The 21,362-nt window shown below is 48.4% G+C and overlaps 1 protein-coding gene and 1 long non-coding RNA gene across 3 annotated transcripts; one reads left to right on the top strand and one right to left on the bottom strand.

The window, feature by feature from the left end:
- Positions 1–1,070: 1,070 nt before the first annotated feature.
- Positions 1,071–9,182, bottom strand: LOC120872618. Its single transcript, XR_005723288.1, has 3 exons — positions 9,024–9,182; positions 8,658–8,779; positions 1,071–1,105 (listed from the first exon to the last, which is right to left on the bottom strand). It is a non-coding gene; the product is annotated as an uncharacterized LOC120872618 (long non-coding RNA).
- Positions 9,164–19,918, top strand: HAUS5 (HAUS augmin like complex subunit 5). 2 transcript variants are annotated; one of them, XM_040252936.1, is made up of 19 exons: positions 9,164–9,315; positions 10,093–10,155; positions 10,247–10,279; positions 10,414–10,438; positions 10,994–11,099; positions 11,179–11,338; positions 12,721–12,790; positions 12,883–12,965; positions 13,448–13,505; positions 13,660–13,784; positions 13,970–14,033; positions 14,140–14,270; positions 14,496–14,658; positions 14,877–14,957; positions 15,059–15,204; positions 15,389–15,500; positions 15,578–15,710; positions 17,696–17,828; positions 17,997–19,918. In XM_040252936.1, the coding sequence occupies exons 1-19, from the start codon at positions 9,218–9,220 to the stop codon at positions 18,112–18,114; spliced, it is 1,902 nt and encodes a 633-aa protein (XP_040108870.1). In that variant the 5' UTR covers positions 9,164–9,217; the 3' UTR covers positions 18,115–19,918. The 2 variants fall into 2 exon arrangements, with proteins under 2 accessions (XP_040108870.1, XP_040108871.1); XM_040252937.1 differs by having other exon boundaries at positions 9,176–9,315; positions 14,224–14,270.
- The last annotated feature ends 1,444 nt before the right edge of the window (positions 19,919–21,362 follow it).

Here is a 21,362-nt window from a genome sequence, read left to right as displayed (position 1 = left end):
ATCAAAAAATAAATAAAGTACCAACTATCACATTTGCTCTCAGACCATTCAACAAAACTAACTTCATGGCCTCAACTGGACACAAGGGCCTCTGGGAAATGTAGTCCCAGAGTGGACACCCAGTGCACACCTTTCTAAGATGTTCCTTGAGCCAAAGTGTGACAGCTATTCCAAGAACTGTGAGAACAGAGTTCCCACAGAGTGGGAATAGCAAGTGGAAAGGTCCATAAGCTGGAATGAGCTTGGCAATTCAAGGAACACAAAGGAAGCCAATGTGGCAGTAAGTAATGTCACCCATCTCCCACTCTCCAAAGTAGGTGGGGTGCTCTCCTCCTCCTGGTAAGAATCCTTCTAGGTGCTTATGAAAGTCCCAAAGATATCCCCCATTTCCACCTTTCCTGAAGAGGAAACCCAGTACTTGTTCTCACAGATCTGCTCACAGGACCGCCCAATCCCCTCCATGCCTGGCTCTGTGCTGGGTGATGCCAGAAACACAGCTGTGACCAAGACATACCCCATCCCTGCTTTCAGGAAACCCACAACCCAGTGGGCAAGGCAGACTCACCCCTACACAGGGCTGTGAGTTGTCCTTTCATTTCTTCTTTCATTCAGCAAATTTTTATTGTGCCTCTATTGTTGCACCAGGCACAGGGCACAACAAAGCAAACCAAAAAACTACCTCATGGATCTCATGTTCTTGTGGGGTGTGAAAGGTAATAAATAGAGTAAATAGTGAAGTAGTAAGAGGACTGTGGGGAGAAATAAAGCAGAGTAAGGGTAATTGGAAGTAACCATCACCAAAACAACAACCAAAATGACGGTGAGGGGCTGTCATTTTAAACAGGGAGGCAGGTAATGGTCCAATGAAGAAATGACTTTTATTTATTTTTGGCTGTGCTGGCTCTTCATCGCTGCTCATGGGCTTCCTCTAGTTGCAGTGAGCAGGGACTGCTCTCTAGTTGCGGTGCTCAGGCTTCTCACTGCGGTGGCTTCTCTTATTGTGGAGCACAGGCTCTAGTGCGTGGGCTCAGTAGTTGTGGCACATGGGCTTAGTGGATCCGAGGCATGTGGAATCTTCTCAGACCAGGGATCGAACCTGTGTCCCCTGCATTGGCAGGAGGATTCTTATCCCCTGGACTACCAAGGAAGTCCTGGACCACCATCTAAGTCCTGTAGGACTTAAGTGAGGAAACTAGGCAGATATCTAAGTGAAGCTTATCCCAGGGAGATGAAACGCTAGTTCAAAGGTCTGGAGGGAAAAGCATGTCTGATATTTCTGAGATATATTAAGGAGGCCAGGTGTAGCTGAAGGGCAGAAGGCAAGACAGAAAATGGTTAAAAGAGAAATCAGGGAGGAAACAGAAAGTAAGATGGAAGTGAGCTTACTTTACTGAGTAAGATGAACAGCCTTTGAACAGATGAGTGACAAGAGCTGACTCAGGTGTTAACAGGCTCTCCATGACTTTGGAGGGAAGCTGACTGTGGCGGAAATGTAACAGCAGCAGACTGCTGTGAAAGTCTAGATGGGATGTGATGGAATATCAGGGCAGTGTAAGGGAAGTGGAAGAGGAAAAGCCTTGATGAATTTTAAAGGTAAGGTAAATAGGATTACTGATGCATGAGTATAAGAGAAAAAGAGGGATTTGGGGCCTCAGAAGCTTGAAGGAGAGAGCTGCCCTCATCTGAGCTGGAGAAGGAGGTGAGAAACAACTCTGGGATGTATGGTGTAGTCATCATTGTGAGTGTGGGGAGTCATATACTGGCTCAGAGATTGCTTCAGCAGTGGGCATGTGACCCTGCTTGAGTCAATAAAACTTAAATAAATGGCTTCTAGAGCATACGGAGGGCTTCCCCGGTGGCTCACCGGTAAAGAATCAGCCTGCAATGCAGGAGCCACAGGAAACTCGAGTTCGATCCCTGGGTCAGGGAAGATCCCCTGGAGGAGGGCATGGCAACCCACTCCCAGTGTTCTTACCTAGAGAATCCCATGGACAGAGGAGTCTGATGGGCTACAGTCCACAGGGTTGCAAAGAGTCGGACATGACTGAAGCGACTTAGCATGCACGCAGAGCTTATGGAAGGAAGCAGAGCACCTCTTCCAAATTAGCCTCTAACCACATCTTTCTCTCTCACCTCGAAGGAGCAGGGAAAGTCATTCTACAACCACATGAAAAAGCCTGGGGCTTTCAGGATGAAGGAGGGGCTGAGGAAAAAGCAAGTACTAAGAAGTGGAGAAGCAGGAAACTGGGTCTTGCTCATCAGGACCATCATCATCACTATCATCACCATTGTAGCTACCGAGCAGTCAACTGTATCAATCACAATTCAAGGAACTTATGCATATTATTGTATTTAAATCCCACTCACTAACCTTAGAGTACCTGCCAAATGGGTAGGGGCCTACTGGAACTCTCTCCAGGACTGAAGGCTCCAGCAAGCAGCATTGTTTGACCCCCCAGGACTCCCCACACCCTGTGCCTGCTCCAGCTCCAGCTGCCTGCTACGGCTCCTACAGCACGACACATCACTAGACTGCCCAGTCTAGGTGTGCTCCAGCTCCAGCGGTCCACCAAGGAGGCCTTGGCCCAACATGCTCCAGGGTTTCCTCTGGCCCCACAATAACTTCCAGGTATCTACCAAGGACACCAGCAGAGTGCCCTGGGACTAACCCCAGCCCCTGCCCAGTTCTCCTCCAGTAGGCCTGCCAAAGCCACCAGGTACAGGCAGTCTACACCAAGGATGCTCCCACACAAGGCTGCTTTTTCCAGACTGAAAGAGGTGCTGGTTCATCTAATTAACAGAAACAAACACAGAAAGTCAGACAAAATTAAAAGACACACAAAAAAAGAACAAGATAAAACCTGAGAGGAAAAAAATCCCTAATGAAATGGAAATAAGTAATTTATCCAATGGGCTTCCCTGGCGGCTCAGACAGTAAAGAATCTGTCTGCAATGTGGGAGACCTAGGTTCAAGCCCTGGGTTGGGGAGATCCCCTAGAGGAGGGTATGGAAACCCACTCCAGTATTCTTGCCTGAAGAATCCCCATGGACAGAGGAGCCTGGCAGGCTACAGTCCATGGGGGTCACTAAGAGTTGGACACAACTGAGCAACTAAGCACAATTTATCCAATAAAGAGTTAAAAACAATGATCATAAAGCTGCTCACTGAACTCTGGAGAAGAATGGATGAACTCAGCAAGAACTTCAACAAAGAGTTAGAAAATATAAGAAAGAACCAAACAGACCTGAAAGATACAATAACTGAAATAAGAAATACAACAGAGGGAATCAACAGCAGACCAGATGATATAGAACAGATAAGTGATCTGGAAAATAGAATAATGGAAATCACCCAAGCAGAACAGCAAAAAGAAAAAAAATTTAATGAGGACATTTTTAAGGGACCTCTGGGACAATATCAAGCATATTAACATTCCCTGGTGGCTCAGATGATAAATCTACCTGCAATGCAGGAGACCTGGGTTCAATCCCTGGGCTGGGAAGATCAACAGGAGAAGGGAATGACTACCCACTCTAGTATTCATTGCCTGGAGAACTCCATGGACAGAGGAGCCTGGCAGGCTACAGTCGATGAGTTCACAAGAAGTCAGACATGACTGAGCAACTTTCACTTCACATCACTTCAGAAGGATAACAGAGAGAGAGAAAGGGACAAAAAAACTTATCTGAAGAAATAAGAGCCAAAAGCTACCTTTGCCTGAGGAAGGAAACAGACATTCAGGTCAGGGAATCACAGAGAGTCCCAAACAAGATGAGATTAAAGAGATCTGCACCAAGACATAATTAAAATAGCAACAGTTAAAGAGAGACTCAAGGTAAGAAAAAAAAATCCATTCAAAATCACATCAAAAAATAAAGTAAAATACCTAGGAATATACTTAACCAAGGAGATGAAAGACCTATACTCTGAAAACTATGATACACTGATGAAGGAAACTGAAGATTATTCAAAGAAATAGTAAGGTATCCTATGCTCTTGGATTGGAAGAATACTAAAATAGTCATATTACACAAAGCAATCAACAGATTTAATATGATCCCTATCAAAATATCTATGATAGTTTTTACAGAACTAGAATAAATAAACTTTATATGTAACCACACAAGACTTCAAATTGCTAAAATGATCCCAAGGGGAGGGGGGAAAGTTGATGGTATAACCCTCCCAGACTTCAAACTATATTATAAAGCTACAGTAATGAAAGCAGTATGTTGTTGTCACAAAAAATAGATCAATGGAACAGAATAGAGAGCCTAGAAATAAACTCATATACCTATGGTCAATTAGTAGAACATGCAATAGAAAAAAGACAGTCTCTTCAACAAGTAGTGCTGGGAAAGTTGGACAACTACATGTATAACAATAAGATTAGAGCATTCCCTCACAACATATACAAATACTCAAAATGGTTTAAAGACCTAAATGTAAGATCTGAAACCACAGAAGAGAACTAAAACTCCTGGAAGAGAACATAGGTGAAACAGTCTTTGACATAAAGCATAACAATATTTTATTGGATCAGTCTCCTAAGGTAAAAGAAATAAAAGCAAAAATAAAATAATGGACCTAATTTAACTCAAAAGTTTTTGCACAGCAAAAGAAACCATCAACAAAACAAGATAAGCTATCCAATGGGAGAAAATGCTTACAAATGATGAACGAACACTTCATCATAAGTACTTAATATCCAAAATATACAAACATCTCATACAACTCAATATAAAAAAAATCTCAAATGGAATCAAAAAGTGGGCAGAAGACCTAAATAAATATTTTTCCAAGGAAGACAAAAGATGGCTAACAGGCATGTGAACAGATACTCAATGTCACTAATTACTAAAGCAATGCAAATCAAAACCACAGTGAGGTATCACTTCACATCTGTATGAAGGGCTATCATCAGAAAGTCTATAAATAACAAATGTTGGAGAGAATATTGAGAAAAGGGAACTTTCATATATTGTTGGTGGGAATGCAAATTAGTTTCCATCCATTATGGAAAACAGTGTGAAGTTTCCTTTAAAAACTGAAAATAGAACTACTATATGATTCAGAAATCTGTGGCATTTCTATACACTAATAATGAACTATCAGAGAAATTAAGGGGAAAATCCTATTTACAAAGGCCTCAAAAAGTATAAAATACCTAGGAATAAATTTAACCAAGGAAGTGAAAAAACTGTACTCTGAAAACCACAAGATACCAAGGAAAGAAATTGAAGATGACAAGAGAAAAGCACACCATGCTCATGGATCAGAAGAATCAACATCTTTAAAATGTCCTTACTATCAAAAGCAATCTACAGATTCAATGCAATCCCTGTCAAATGCCCAAATGCCAATGGCAGTTTTCACAGAACTAAAACAAATAATCCTAAACTTTTTATAAAACCACCAAAGACCCCAAACAGCCAAAGAAATCTTGAGAAAGAAGAATAAAGCTGGAGATATCATGCTCCTGGACTTGAAACTATACTACTAGAAAGCAACAGTAATCGAAACAGTATAGTACTGGTGGAAAAATAGACAGTTATCAATGGAACAAAATAGAGAGTTCAGAAATAAACCCACTCAATTAATCTAAAACAAAGTAGGCAAGAATATAAAATGGGGGAGAGTCTCTTCAATAATGATGATGGGAAAATGGGACAGCTACATGCAAAATATGGGCTTCCCTGGTGGCGCTACTGGTAAAGAATCCTCCTGCAATGCAGGGGTCACAGGAGACCCAGGTTCAATCCCTGGGTCAGGAAGATTCCCTAGAGGAGGGCATGGCAACTCACTCCAGTATTTTTGCCTGGAGAATTTCATGGGCAGAGGAGCCTGGGGATACAATCCATAGGGTCATAGTCAGACCAGACACGACTGAAGAGACTTAGCACAAACACACATGCAAAAGAATTAAACTGACAACTTTCTTTCTTTTTGGTGAGAAGAAAAGTTTATTGTTTGATTTATTGTGACAGGTGGTTTTACCTAATTGGATACTATCACTAATCTTAAAATTTTGCTATTGTATTAACCGAAAGCAAAACCTCATTTCATGCTTAATATTATTTTTGTTAAATCCATGTCATTCTATTTGTTAGGAATTTCATAAAATACCTAGTTCAGTTCAGCCACTCAGTCATTTCTGATTCTTTGTGACCCCATGGACTGCAGCACTCCAGGCCTCCCTGTCTATCACCAACTCTCAGAGTTTACTCAAACTCACGTCCATTGAGTCAGTGATGCCATCCAACCATCTCATCCTCTGTTGTCCCCTTCTCCTCCCACCTTCAATCTTTCCCAGAATCAGGGTCTTTTCCAATGAGTCAGTTCTTCGTATCAGGTGGCCAAAGTATTGGAGTATCAGCTTCAGCATCAGTCCTTCCAATGAATATTCAAGACTGATTTCTTTTCGGATGGACTGGTTGGATCTCCTTGCTGTCCAAGGGACTCTCAAGAGTCTTCTTCAACACCACGGTTCGAAAGTGGTGAACACAGTTCAAAAGTTCAACAGTTCAATTCTTCAGTGCTTTAGAATACCTAAGTTTCTTAAAAAGCCCACCCCTGCCAATGCAAGAGACACAGTTCAATCCCTGGTCTGGGAAGATTTCACAAGTTGCAGAGTGACTAAACCCATGCATCACAACTATTGAAGCCAGAGTGCTCTAGAGCCCACACACCTCAACTGCTGAGCCCACTAGCTTTAGAGCCTGTGCACTACAATAAAGAGTAGCCCCTGCTCGCGGCAACTAGAGAAAGCCTGCACAAAGTAACAAAGACTCAGCACAGCCAAAAGTAAAAATAATCAATTAAAGAATGAGGAGGATGTAGCCTTTGAAGATAAGAAAGAAGGGTAATTGAGTTAGGGGGCAGAGCAGGAATAAAAGCTCAGATGTGAGAGGGAGGAAGTCTTGACAGGTACTATCCCAAAGAGAACACTGCTTTCCTCTCTGGAGAAGTCTTAATCTTAGAATCAGTTCCCTCCAGTTAGCCCTATCATCACTCTCACCAGTCCCTCACTATGCTTCAGTTCTACCATCCCCTGCCCTAGTTCCCTTCCCTGGCCTCAGTCTCCTCCTGATATCAGGGTTCAATTAGAGAGACTGAACCAACAGGGTCGGGGGAAAGATAGGTAGATAGATAGACAGTCAGACAGAAAGACAGACAGGGATTTGACCTTATGCAAGTGGTGGAGACATTAAGCAGTCCCTAATATTATTGTTTTAGTGTCTGATGCTGCCACTCAAAGTGCAAAGAGCAGGCAGTTGTTAGGAAGGGAAGACAGATGTAAATGGGGGAAAGCTAGCACAAGCTGAAACAAATTTGCCTCTGACCTTATTGGTATGAATGTCCGCAGGAGAAGCTGGAGCTAAACACACACATGGCCCAGGAGTTGCAGAAGTTGATGGAAGAGCCAAGAGAAGGTGCAACAGTTGCTGACCTGGCTGCTGCCCTATGCAAACATGATGTGCCAGCAGCCAGCCAGGGACAACTTGCATGACTGGCAAAATGTCAGCTGCCTCACTTCTGGATTTTAGACATTCTAATAGATATGTAGAAGTATTCCATTATTGTTTCAATTTGGAACTCCCTGATGACATTGTGTTGAACAAGTTCTCGTATACTTACTTGCATTTATCTGTATATTTTCTTTGGTGAGACATATGTTCATAATTTTTGTCCATTTTTAAACTGGATTATTTTCTCATGGTTGAGTTTTAAGAGTTCTTTGTATATTTGGGGTACAAGTCAATAATCAGATATGTGTTTTGCAAATATTTTCTCCCAATCTGTGATTTGTCTCTTTATTCCTTTAACAGTCAATACTTTCTAACACCCCATGAAAGGTTCAGAGACCTATGGCAAGGTGAAGACGTTTGAAAGAAATCAAAACTGTTGAGAAATCAAAATGGTGAAGTAGAAGCTGCTAATCTTTCTTCCAGGAAGCCCATCTGGATTTTACATCAGCCCCAGGCACCCTCTTCTGCATCTCAGTCCATAAGAAGCATTTGAAGCTCAATTCAACTTCTCCCTGAAATCTGCTATCTCAGTGGAGACCTTGTAGTCCCCTTGTTCCTAGAGCAGAGACTCAGCTGACCCTTGGACACCTCCTTGCCTCCTCACACCCAGAGAGTGTGTTGATAACATTGTCACCATCTCCTCCAAAGCTGTCCCTTCTCTCATCTCCCTGTATCAAGGTCTGTTCCACCTAATCCCCAGCCTAGAATGTTGTATATCACCCCTCTACAGCCAGTCAACCTCACATGAGATCCACTCAGTTACCTCTCTACTCAACATCCCTACAGTTGTCCAGCACTGTCCTCAACACCCTCCTCTCCCTCACCCTGCTCCATCCTCTTCCCTGGGTTCACAGCTTTTAGTCTCACCCCGCCATCTTTCTCCCCTATTTGTTTATTCAACAACTATTTAGAGATTCAGGCTCTGTATTGGACACTGAAGACAATGATTAATGACACAATCACATTGAATGAGAGGTACCATTTCTCAGGACCATGTCTGAGGCTGAGTGGGCTCTCCAGGACTCCAGCCCTAGTATTACCGCTTTCTGGGGGCACTCCACAGACCTCTCACGTTCCTTGACCCCAAAGTGATTCGCCCCTGCTGCTTATGCCCTACCCATCCCTACCTGGTGATGCGTCTACGTCCCTCACTGAACTGTGAGCTCCGTAGCATGGAGACTGGGGCTGTCTCAGCCACCGGGGTGTCTCCAGCACAGTCAGCTCACGATTGGTAAGGACGAACGAATACCTAGAAGAAAGCATGCCAGGGAAATATTAGGCTCATGCCAACTGCCCCCGTCCCTCACTCAGACCTGACACTCTGTTTCTGAAATCAAAGGGCAGTAATTTTGGCATCCCCTCGCCTGATTGTCATCCTCCTAGGATGAAAGTCCCGTTTTGTCGAGAAAATGAAGGGAGGCATTTGGAACCTTTAGCCTCTTAGGGAACAGCTGGTAGTAGGAAGGAAGACGCAGAAGGCAAGCGGATCCCACCGTTTCTTCAAGTTCTTTCATCTTCGTTCACAGGAACCCCGAGGTAGGAGAGCTGTGGGTCGGCTCTGAGACCCCGCAGAGCAGGAAAGACCCCATCTTCCTGGAGACCGTGGCGTCACTTCCGGCGCGTGCGTGACGTCAGAGAAGGACGCCACCGTTGAAGAAGGGGCGGGAGGCAGCGGCCTGGTACCGTCATGGAGTTAGCGCAGCAAGCGCGGGAACTGGGTTGCTGGGCGGTGGAAGAGATGGAGGTGCCCGTGGCGGCCCGGGTCCCGGAGTCCACGCTGCGCAGGTGAGAGCCACTCTGGGAGTGAGGACTCCCCACCCTGGAGATGGAGTCTCCCGGGATGAGACCCACATCTTCATCCAAAACGCGCCATCCTCCCCTTCCCCCTTTGCCGCAGTGAAAATAACCTTTGAGGGCGCTCCTGCCGCAGTGCAATTAACCCTCGAGGGCGCTCCTGCCCTGCAGGTAGTAAATCCAGCAGAGGATCCTGAATTGAGTGAGGGCGTCCTGGTGGTGACTCCCACACTCCCACCCCCATCCTCTGAGGCCACCCAGAGTGGGGTCCCTTGCACTAGTGGGGATCCTCCATGAGTTAGTAATAAAGCTCTCTTTTATCAGTGTGAAAATTGGATCTCCAGGGTAAGGCTGTCCCTCAGTACCTCACCACCCACCCCAGCTAGTGAGGACACTCGAGTCAGCAAAGACCACCCCATTCAAGACTGAATATATAGGAGTAATGACCCACAACTGATCATGAGAGGGCCCTTTCTGGCAGTGTAGCCCTCACCCCACCTCTGGAAGTAACTGGAGATAATCCTTTGCCAGGAGAAAGGGAGCACTCCACCAGGGAATGAGAATACCCCTACCCCCAGTGAGACACCCACCCTCTCAGTGGCTGAGAACTCCCCAAGAGAGAATACATTACCCCCAAAAGTATGGACCCTCCCTCCCGTACACATGAGAATTCCCTAGTAAAGGTCTTAACCTCCTCACCACTCTGCTAGTGAGGCTCCTCCATCCTGTGTGATGTCCCAGGCATACCTTTACGTGCTGTTCCCACAGGCTGTGTCTGGGCCTGGGGGCCGACATCTGGGCCTACGTTTTGCGGCACGTGCACAGCCAGAGGTGAGCCTGGCCACAGAAGGGAAGCTTTGGCAGAGGAGAGGACCCAGGAGAGCCCCACTGTAACTCTCCTTCCTCCTACCTCTCCATTTAGGAATGTCAGGAAGATCCGGGGAAACCTGCTCTGGTAACTGGTCCTCAAAGCTGTCCCTTCCTGTCTTCCCCAGCCCCATCCAGCCACGTCCCTGCCCCCAGCCTCACACTTCTCATCTCTCCCCTGGAAGTCCCCATCATCCTCTCACTCTGGTCTCATTTCCTCAGGTATGGCCACCAGGACAGTCCAGAGGTGAGAAGCATGTGCTGTCAGGTTTTATTTCATCCAAAAAAAGGACTTACAGATTTTCTGCTCTGGGCCCAGGCTTGTGCTGGGTGATGCCAAGGGTCACGGTGTCACAAGACAGCCCGATCCCTGCACTCACTTGCAGTCTGGGGGAAGGAGGCATGAGCTGTGAGTGGGGGGACATGGATATGAGGCATCAAAGCCGGTGAGGTTGATGGGAGAAGAGACGGGCTTGGGAGAAATGGTGAGGCCAGTACGGGACCCAGCATGTGCATGGTGCCCAGGTGACACCTCGGGGGAGGCTTCCAGGAGACCTCAGGACTCCAGGTTTGGGGCTCAATGGGAAGATGAGGACTGGGACAGAGACAGTAAACAGGTTGGGGGGACAGATGAGACAATCCCAGAAGGAAGGAGGGGAACAGAATAGTACCCTGGTGCTCTTCTTCAGACACTGAAACTGCCTGGGGCAAACCCTGTACCACGTAACTGGGCAGGTAAGAGACTACTGCCCCACAGAGAGCAGTCAGGCCATGCATCTGACCCTGTACCTGATTCCACCAGGCCCGCCGGAAGTTGGAGTTGGAAGCTGCTGTTGCCCGCCTGCGGGCAGAGATCCTGGAGTTAGACCAGAGCCTGGAGCTGATGGAGCAAGAGACTGAGGCTCAGGGTGACCCATGGGGCTGGAGAGATGGGCAGCAGGATGGGGTGAGAGAAAGTGCTGATGGCCACCCCTGTTCCTCTCACAGACATGGCCATGGAGCAGAACCTACAGAGCATGCAAGATACCCAGCGCCGTGCTCTCCTCCTCCGGGCTCAAGCTGGGGCCATGCGAAGACAGCAGCGTGGGCTCCAGGATCCCATGCAGCGACTGCAGAATCAGCTCAAGCGCTTGCAGGACATAGAGAGGTGGGCTTCAGGTGTCCGGGGAGCATCCCTCACCAGGCTGGGCGTATGCCCATTCTTAGAGACCCAGTGCTCTGCCCAGACCCCTTCTGGGTTCTAGAATTCTGAGCTTCACTCCATGGAGCCAGAAAGTTTTGCCATCTCAGCCACCTGTCTTTTCAGTGCTTAGCATGGTGCCAGCTGTATATCTAGAACGCCAGTGCTGGGGGGGGGGGGGGGGAACAGTAAACAGGGGACAGTCCTGCCTTCATGGAGCTCACAGTCTGATGCAGAAGAGACAAGTGGTAAACTAGGACACAGACAAACTCTATCATCATAGGTGGAGATGAGCGCTATGAAGAAAAGGTGATGTAGAAAGGGAGAGGGGGATGCTACTCTAGGTACAATGGTCAGAGAAAACCTCTCTGAGGATGTTAACATTTGAGTTAGGGGAGGAGTTTCCATGGAGACGAACAGCAAGAGCAGAGGCCCCTGAGCCTGGCATGTGGGAAGAACAGCCAAGAAGCCAATTCAGCTCAAATTTTGAAGGCAAGAGGCAGGGTAGTAAGGGGGTAGGTTGGAGAGGTGGATAGAGCACTGTGGAGGCGTTGGAGTTTTATTGAGAGGCTGGGTTCATGCCCTAACTCAGCCACTTACAGCTGTGTAACTTTGGGCAAAGTATTTAACTGCTTTGTGCCTCAGTTTCTAAGTTCTGTAGAAAGGGGATAATATTAATATCTACTCTAAAGGGTAGGTAGAAGGAGGCAGTGGCAACCCACTCCAATACTCTTGCCTAGAAAATCCCACGGATGGAGGAGCCTGGTAGGCTGCAGTCCATGGGGTCGCTAAGAGCTGGACACGACTGAGTGACTTCACTTTCACTTTTCACTTTCATGCATTGGAGAAGGAAATGGCAACCCACTTCAGTGTTCTTGCCTGGAGAATCCCAGGGACGGCGGAGCCTGGTGGGCTGCCGTCTATGGAATTGCACAGAGTCGGACACGACTGAAGCGACTTAGCAGTAGCAGCAAAGAGTAGGTATGATAATTGAGTTAAATCATGCAGAGTGCTTAGAAGCGTTCTAATTGTTATTCTCTGTGATGGAAACCCATCACGTTTTCAAAGGTTTTGAGCAAAACAGGGACATGATCTGTCTGAAGTTTTAACAGGATCGTTGGCTTACTGCTGGGTGGAGAACAGACTGCAGAGGGTAAGAGCAGGGAGATGGATGAGGAGATTAATGCAGCTGAGAGATGACCGTGATCTCATTTGGGGGTTGGCCTCTGAGATCCAGGCTCAGTGATACCTGTGACTAGCTTTGCTGGCAGCAGGAGGGAACACCAACCTCTGTGCTGCCAGCTGCCTCCTCCCAGGAACCCCAGCCCCAACTGAACTCCTCCCTCCAGGAAGGCCAAAGTGGATATAAACTTTGGACCCTTGATATCAGCAGCCCTGGGCCTGGAGCCTGCGGTCCTGGTAAGAGTCCTGGGCCAGAGGGGAGAAAGGTGGGGTGTCCGGGGTTAGATGGACGTCTTGGCCCCCCTCATACTACACCCTCTTCTTCACAGCATGATGTCCGAACAGCCTGCAGCCTCCGAACCCAGTTCCTGCAGAGCCTCCTGAGTCCTCAGGCCCAGGGAGGCGGTGTTCCGTGAGTAGCCCTCGGCCAGCAGAGACCCTGTAAAGAACCTTGTTACAGACACTGTACCTCTGGGCTCTCTCAGCCCCAGGCCCTGCCCTGACAGGGCTCCCAGGCTGGGAAGAGACGAAGCAGACCTTTAGAGATAGTGACAACCAGGTAGTTAGGGCTCTCAGAGGGTGGGCAAGCCTGGGAGGCTTTGGGTACCCAAAGGAGACACCTTACCCAGCTAAGAAGGCAGAGAGGAGGGGTGCTTTGGTGAGGAGGGATAAAAGGTTGAGAAGATGTTCCACAGCACACATGAAAGGGTCCAAGGCCAAGGTGTTGATATGCTGTTAAGTGGGACACTCAAGTCTACCTGGTATAGAGGAACCTGGTTTCCAATCTTTAACATGGGGACAGTGACAGCCCCAACCTTACAGAGTGGCAGTGATCATTAAAGGATGAATTAATGGTTCTTGTAACATTTTCTGTCCTCTTCCCCAACTCCACAGAACCCTGCAAGATGACCACTTTGGAACTTCCTACCAGCAGTGGCTTAGCTCAGTGGAGGTAAGGGGCACTCTCAAGAAAGGCTACACCGCCTGCCCCATGATTAAACCTCAGGGTGCCAGGACCTCACTCATGATCCCTACCCCTTCTCCATGAAGTCCCAGCTCGCAGCCCTGCCCCCATCTTGGCCTGACTTCACCCCTCTCCCCACCAGAGTCTACTGACAAACCACCCACCAGGCCACGTCCTGGCTGCCTTGCAGCACCTGGCTGCAGAGCGGGAGGCAGAGATCCAGTCCCTGTGCAGTATGGATGGGCTCCAGGATACGGAGAGAACCAGGTGAGGTGTTGGTGCTCCCAGTCAGTGCAGGGTGGGTGGCTGGGTGAGCTGGGACAAGTCAGGACCAGGCAGGGTGACCTGCCAACGGGAACTGAGGCCCAGTAACCAGTCTGGCAGGTAGGCTGACACTGGTTACCTACAAGGGGACAGGGCTTCTCCCACTACAGCTCAGCTCTTATTCTCAGGTCCCAGGCATCAGACCAGTCAGACTCCAGCCAGACCCTGCCATCCATGGTGCATCTCATCCAGGTGACCTCCCAGGACCCTTCCCAGGACTCTGTCCCCTTCCCAACCCAAAACACCTCGGTCCCTCCCTGCCAGGGACCATGTCACCCTGACTTTGTGCTTGCTCCAGGAGGGCTGGCGGTCTGTGGGTGAGCTGGTCACCCAGCGGGGCCCCCTCCTGAAGGAGCATCAAGTCCTGACCCTGCACCTCCAGGGCCTGATGGAGAAGGCAGATAGATGTATCCTGGGATCCAGCAAGAGGTGAGGAGTCTCCAAGGGCCATGGTCTCTAGGCCATATCTCTCCCAAGGGTCTCAGAATATGGACTTCTGCACCCTGGCTCCTGTTTCAGCCTCCCTGCTTGCTCTGCTGGGTCGTCTCCCTATGCTTACGGCTCCTTGTGCGTCCTTGCACCTCTGATCTCCCTCCTCCGCCGAGAGTCTTAGTCACCTTCCTTCTCCTTTGCTCTTTTCTACTTGGGCCGCAGGCAGACTTTGTTGCTGGGGCTCCGGGTCTGTGCCCTGAGGGCCGAACTCAAGGCCCTGTGTGCCCTGAGCCAGGAGCTGGAGGAGGCCACTGGGCGTCGGCAGATTCTGCTCCAGGAGCTACAGGCCAAACAGCAACGGATCCTATGCTGGCGCCAACTAGTGGTGAGACTCAGGACTGCAGGTGAAGTGGCCAGGCCTGATGGAGGGCCTGAGTCAGACTGGGAGCCCTAAGGAGCCAGAACTGGGCCTCCTGGTTAGGGGAGGGGGCCTCAGCGAGACTCCCAAGAGGGGTCAGGGCCTGTGCAAAGGGGTGAGCAGGGGCAGAGGCTGGGAGGCAAAACAGAAAATCAGCCCATCTCCGTGGCCTCTTGGTTGCCTAGGAGGAGACACAGGAGCAGATCCGCCTGCTCATCAAGGGCAACTCAGCCAGCAAGACACGCCTGTGCCGGAGCCCCGAGGAGGTGAGATGGGAGTCGGGGCCAATTCTGGGGAGGGCTGGGCCTCCTCAGGAGGGGACTAAGCAGCCTCACGCTGTCCTTCCCATCCCTTTCCTTCCCCACAGGTGTTAGCTTTGGTTCAGCGAAAAGTGGTCCCCACGTCTGAGGCGGTGGCTCCACAGAGCCAGGAACTGGTGCGGTGTCTGGAGCAGGAAGCCCAGCACCTGCCCCATCTTCCTCTGGGCCCCTTGCTGCAGCACGGCCCCGGAGGGTGAGATAGGGGTTGCCACATACCCTGTCGTGGGTGACGGCTACTCCCTGGGCCCACTCCTAAAACACAGTCCTAGGGTTGCCAGGCTGCCAGACCTCACCCTCAGCCCTACCTCCAAGTTCCGGGGCCTCTGGAACCCAGCCTCCCTCTCTGTGCCCCTCCCAACCTGGACTTCACTCCACAGATTGCAGCCCCTCCCCATGGCCCTGCCGTCCATCCACCAGCTGCATCCTGCATCCCCAAGGGGCTCCAGCCTCATAGCACTGAGCCACACACTGGGGCTGCCAGCAGGGAAGGTGAGTGCCTGTCCCCTTGGCCCTGTCTTCCGACCCCAACCTCCGCCCCAGGTGACTGTCCGTCCTCCTCCCTCCAGGCTCCAGAGCTGCTCCTCCCGAAGGCTGCCTCTCTTCGCCAGGACCTTCTGTTCTTCCAGGACCAACAAAGTCTCCGACGCTGGTATCTGCTCCACATGAAGACCAGCCTGCCACCAGGACCATCCACCCAGGGTAGGCTTGCCCTACTTCCTTATCTAGCATCCCAGCCCCTTCCCAGCAACTTTAACCTCGAGAAGAAATCACAAATACCTACTGCTTACACAGTGCCCACTGTGCATTGAGGTCTTTGTATGCTCACTAGTGTCCTCTGCACAGCATCCCCGGGGGTTCTCTCCATGTTACAGCGGGCTTGCAGGCTGCCCAGACGGCCAAGCTAGATTTGAACCCCGGCCATCTAACATGGGTCTGTGCTCCTAACCACTAGGTGACACTGCTCATCAAACTGCCGAATATTCATCCATCATCAAACAGCAGTATACTTGAGTAGTTACAAAGCAGGCTGTATAGTTAAACTACTGGATTCTTTTCTCAGCAGTCCCTCTTCCTTGCTACATGGTCTCCCCCTGCCTTAGTTTTCCCTGCAGTGGACTAAGCATAATCATACTAATAACACCTTACAGAACGGCTGGGAAGACTCAGTCAGGCGGCCTGAACAGGGTGTTGAGCTGTGGCTGGCTGCAGTTAAGCATTCTGTGTCCCTCGCGTGATTCCAGTCTCTGCTCTCTGCACACACACAGCCTCTTCTAGTCCTTACCATGAGGGAAAGGAGTATAAGACTACAGTTTACAGAAAGGAAGCTAAAACTCAGAAGTCCTTTATTCCTGGGTTCACTGAGCAAGTACTCACTGCATATATGCTGTGTGCTAGCCCCTGAGAATTCAAAGCGGAGAGAGGTGAGAGCTGTCCAGCCCCAGAGTGTCCCAGTTGTAGAAGCAAAGAATTCAAAAGAGAAATAGATGGAAGAGGTGGCTTGAAGAGAAGTGAATCAGTGTACTTTCAGCAAAGCAGGAAGAGACCGTTTTCAGGCCTTTGAGTTTTGAGCTCCTTACCACCCCCACTCTTCAGTGGGCAAGGAGCAGTGTGAAGGAACAGCAGAAACAGCCCAAGACGTGGCACAGCATTGTCTTACATCGTGGGCATCAGGGACTTTTAACACGTCTGTAACTGGACCTCAGTTCCCTTTAGTCCAGAAAGCAGTTCTGTTTTTTTCCCCTCCTGGTTTCCTTCCCTCAATAAATGACCCCACTGCCCTCATGCAGGTGCTAAAGCCAGAAACCCAGGAGTCGTCTGTAATTTTTCCTAGTTCTCTGAACCCCTACCTTCAACCTGTCAGTAAGCCCTGTGGGTCCCCTCTCCAGAGTGCTCCCATCTGCCCCCTGCCTCACTAGCCTGTGGCTCAAATAATTCCATCTGTGCCGAAGAGTGCCCAAAGAAAGGGCAAATGTCATGCCTGAGGTTACAGGGCCAGGAAGGGGTTCAGGCCCGAAGGGTCTGACCACACTGCTGATCTGCATTTACTCTGGGCTGGGCTTATTCTGAGTCTGTGGAGACAGACTAGATGAGTCACAGTCCCCAGGGAAGACACCAGTGGAGGGAAGGACTGCAGCAGTCTAAGGAAGCAGCTGGGGTGAGGAATGCTGGGAAGGGCTGCCAGGAGGAAAGATGGTGTCTCCAGTGGGCCTGGTGGACAGGTGAGGCTTTTGCTCTGGAGTAGTGAGCAGAGGCCACATGGTGCCTTCCTCAAGTACTAGGCTGAGAGTTTGGGCTTGGTCTTGAAGCACTGAGGAGCCTTGGAGGGTTCCAAGCAGGAGAGGGAAAGGATCAGGTTTAGGCCATGAGATTACTCTGGCTGCCACATGAAGGATGGACCAGTAAGAGGCCGAGGCTTGGAGCCTAGGAGGGAGGCTGGGGGGCAAGCAGCGGAGCAGGTAGGACACTGAGGGATGGACCATAGAGACTGAGGGGAGGGAGGAAGGTGTTCAGAAGGATGCCTGGGGCATGGTGGGCTTGCAGCTGGTAAGAGGACCTGGGAGGAGAAAGAGGCTTAGGAGGGATGCTGAGGTGAAGACTAGATGACTGGAGACGGTGACTCATTAGCTGCGAGGCACCCGGGAGCCCGAGGAGTCAGTGCCGCCCCCTGGGTTTCTGACCTACAGAGCTGCTGCAGATCCAGGAATCCCAGGAAAAGGAGCAGAAGGAGAGCCTGGGACAGGCTCTGAAGCGGCTGGAGAACCTGCTGAAACGAGCACTGAAGCGAGTCCCCGAGCTTCAGGGAGTTGTGGGGGACTGGTGAGAGGGGGTCATGACGAGGTGGGGGCTGAACTGGGCGCAACAGGCAGAACTTAGGCCAGGGGAGGGGGTGGGGGGCTGGTGACAAGCAGACCATAGTGTTGAGGGTTGGCTAGTGAAGGTCTGGAGGTCCTAGACCTTCCCTTTTAACCCCATCCCCTTCTCCAGGTGGGAGCAGCCAGGACAAGCTGCCCTTTCCAGGGAGCTCTGCCAAGGCCTTTCTCTGTCCCAGTGGCAGTTGCGCTGGGTCCAGGCCCAAGGTGCCCTGCAGCAGTTGTGCAGATGAAGAGGTAGCTCAAAAAGAAGTCAAGAGCTTCGCACTCGTTTATCCCAACACATCACTTGCCTTAAGACCTCTGGAAGAAAGCATCGCCTGAACACATCTGCCCATGGTCTCTACCACACCTGCCGCCCGCATCCCCGGCTGTTCTTGGTTGTTCTCTCAATTGCCTTGCCCCGTCCTGTCATTGCACTAAAGCCAAGATGGATGAGATACTATGGGCCCCACCTTAGCTGAAACTCGCCTCATCGCTTTTACCTTCAGTAAGAAGTAATCAAGTGCCTGCTGTAAACACTGAGAATCCAGCACTGAAAAAATGGACAGAAGTCCCAGCCTTCGGGGAGTTGTCATTCTAGGAGAGAACAAACCACTGACAAGTAAGCAAAATATCTAGTACATGGAAGAACTGCTATGAGGAAAAGCGACTGCAGAGGTGCAATGTTAAAAAGAGGGCAACACAGCAAGGTGACACCCTGTAAAGGCCGTGAGAAGGAAGCACTGGCTATGTGAGGAGGGCCTACAGAGACTGCAGCGCGTGCAGAGGCCCCAGTTCACAGGTGTTGCTGTGAGGGCTGAGGAGGCAGTGTGGCTGTTGGAAGAAGGGAAGCTTTAAGAGATGGGATTGTCTTTGAGTTTTTATACAGTTTTTGGTTTTTTTTTTACATTTAAATCTTTGAGCCATTTGGAATTTATCCAAATGGATTCCATTTTGTCTTATTTTAAGCACTTCCTAAAATTCTCATTCAGAGCAGTGGTCTCCTCTAAGGGAGGGGTGGGTGGCAAGGAGGAGACAAACTTTCTAGAGTTAAAAGTATATTGTGTGTTGAAGGTGGTGAGGGTTACACAGGTGTATGGATTTGTCAGAACTAATCTGGCTGTACTCGTTAGGTCTGTGTATTTCACTGTGACTCTCTTCAATTTGTAAAGTAAAATTTTACCCACCTAAACTTTATAAAGTAGATTTAGGTATTTTTCATACACTAAACTTCCATGGCTAATTGGGTTGTATCTGGCTTGTATCTGTTTTATCTGGCTGCATCCAAGACTGCTATCTGTCTGACTCTTGTGTGTCATCCCCAGTGTTTTAATTTTAGAGGCTGTGTAATATGTCTTAACTGCAATGACTGGTTGCCATCTTACTCTTACTTGTCAGTGTTTCCCTGTCTCTACTTGCTGTCTTTTTCTCTTAAATGAAGTTAACTTTATACCAAATTTGGCTGGTTCCAGAAGAAATACATAGATAGGAGTTTTACTGGGGTTGCAGTTAGTCTGCCAGTTAGGGATATTTGACATCTTTGAGATTTTACACCTGATTTTCCACCTCCCTTCCCATAGCTCCTGTCTTGACCTCCAGAGCACCCTCACTCCCAGTGCCCCCCCACCCCCGTCCCTCGCTGCTCTTTCTGTCTTCACACATTTGCTCTCCCACGTGCCACCTTAGTGTCCCCCCCTCCTTTTTCTCCTCTTCATCTCACTTCCCAGCCACCTCCCTACTGAAAAGGTGATCCTTACCCTGTCCTTGTTTTTTTTCTGCAACATAGCTTCTAACATATACTATTTTATCTTTTATTGTCCTCCTCAAAATGTGACCTCCACAAAGGCAAATTCCTCTGTAAACTAGAAGCTGAACAAACTTTCTTCAATATGATTTGAAATCCACATGCAATAGGGGAAATAATACCGACAAAAACATAAAACAAATTTTTACATGATTGAAAAAAAAAGGCAAAATTAACAAGAAGACTAATTAGGGGGAAATGTTTGCAGTTTATACCATAAAAGGATGTGTGTGTATATGTGTGTGTAGTGTCAAAATGGAAAAGAAAAGTTCCAAGTCCATAGAAAAATGGACAAAATATATGAATGAATAGTTCCCAGAAAATAAACTCAATAAGAGAAAAGCTAATGAAGACCCCACTTTGATACATTTCCTACCTATCAGACAGGGAAGAGGAAACCTGGGATTTTGGCAGCTCCCTCTGTCGACAAGGCAGAGGGAAACGGCACTCTGATGGATCAGTGGGTGTGCCACACGGAGCACCTGTGAGATAATCTCCAGCAAAACTATATGAGGACATACTCTGCCGAAACAATGCTACCTATAGGAACCTATCCCGAAGACATACTGGGTGAAACATAAGATGTGGGACTTTGTACAAAACTACTAGATCACGTCTTCAGAAAGTCCGAGGGGGTACAGAGGGGACTGTTTTAGATTAATAAGAGACATGACAGCCAAATGTAATGCAAGATATTGATTGAATCACAGGCTGTTGTGATTTTTAAGTGTTTGGGTTTGAAAGTACATTTTTAAATCAGTGGGGGAAATTTTCACGAGAAATGGAAAATTGGTATATTGGAAAATGTATCTTTATTACATTTCTTTGGTGTGATAATGGTATTGTGGTCAGGTGAGAGAATGTGTACGAAGTATTAAGGATGACGTCTGCAACTTCCTTTCAAGTAGTCTTATTGTTCATAATACTGATTTTTTATTTTGATAAAAGTTTAAAATTTTGAGAGCCAACATCATATATTTTGAAATTATATAAGTATCTATGCTAACATTACTGGGGACCAAGTTTTTAATGCAAGTGAAAAGAAATACAAATATAAGAAGTAATACCCTGTGATCTTTCATTTGAATTGGAAATACCAGAATGAATTCATGGGTTTTCCTCTTTCTTAAACAAACAAACAAAATATATATAGTTCCCTAGCTAAGTCCACAGAAAAACTCTAAACCCAGTAGCACTCATGCCCAGGTTGTGGTCTCTAAATACCACTTCTGACTCAAAGGAACCAAGGATCCTTGGGGAAATAACTGATTCTAGTCTGGGGAAAGAAATGTGCAAAATGAGTATGAAGCATTTTGTGCCAGCAGCAAGGAAGTACTCTCAAACTACTGGGATTGAGTCAAAGGACTCAGCAGTCAATATGAAGAGGTTGTTGATGCTTAGTCACTAAGTCATGTCCGACTGTAGCCCACCAGGCTTCTCTTGTTCATGGGATTTCCCAGGCAAGAATACTCAAGTGGGTTGCCGTTTCATTCCCCAGGAGATCTTCCAGACCCAGGGACGAACCCAAGTCTCCTGCATGGCAGGTGGATTCTTTACCTCCAAACCATCAGGCAAGCCCATTAAGTTTAATACTCTATCTTAATAGAAACTTCACTTACCTTGAATCTAAAATTTGTAGTTGGGCCCACATCCTCACACTGTGCTTTTACAGTACCGGGAAGGATGGTAAATTTT

Source organism: Oryx dammah, unplaced genomic scaffold, assembly GCF_014754425.2.
Source record: "Oryx dammah isolate SB20612 unplaced genomic scaffold, SCBI_Odam_1.1 HiC_scaffold_13, whole genome shotgun sequence".
In the NCBI taxonomy this organism is placed as follows: domain Eukaryota; kingdom Metazoa; phylum Chordata; class Mammalia; order Artiodactyla; family Bovidae; genus Oryx; species Oryx dammah.
Note: the sequence above shows the minus strand (reverse complement) of the source record. Positions and strands in the feature narration are given on the sequence as shown.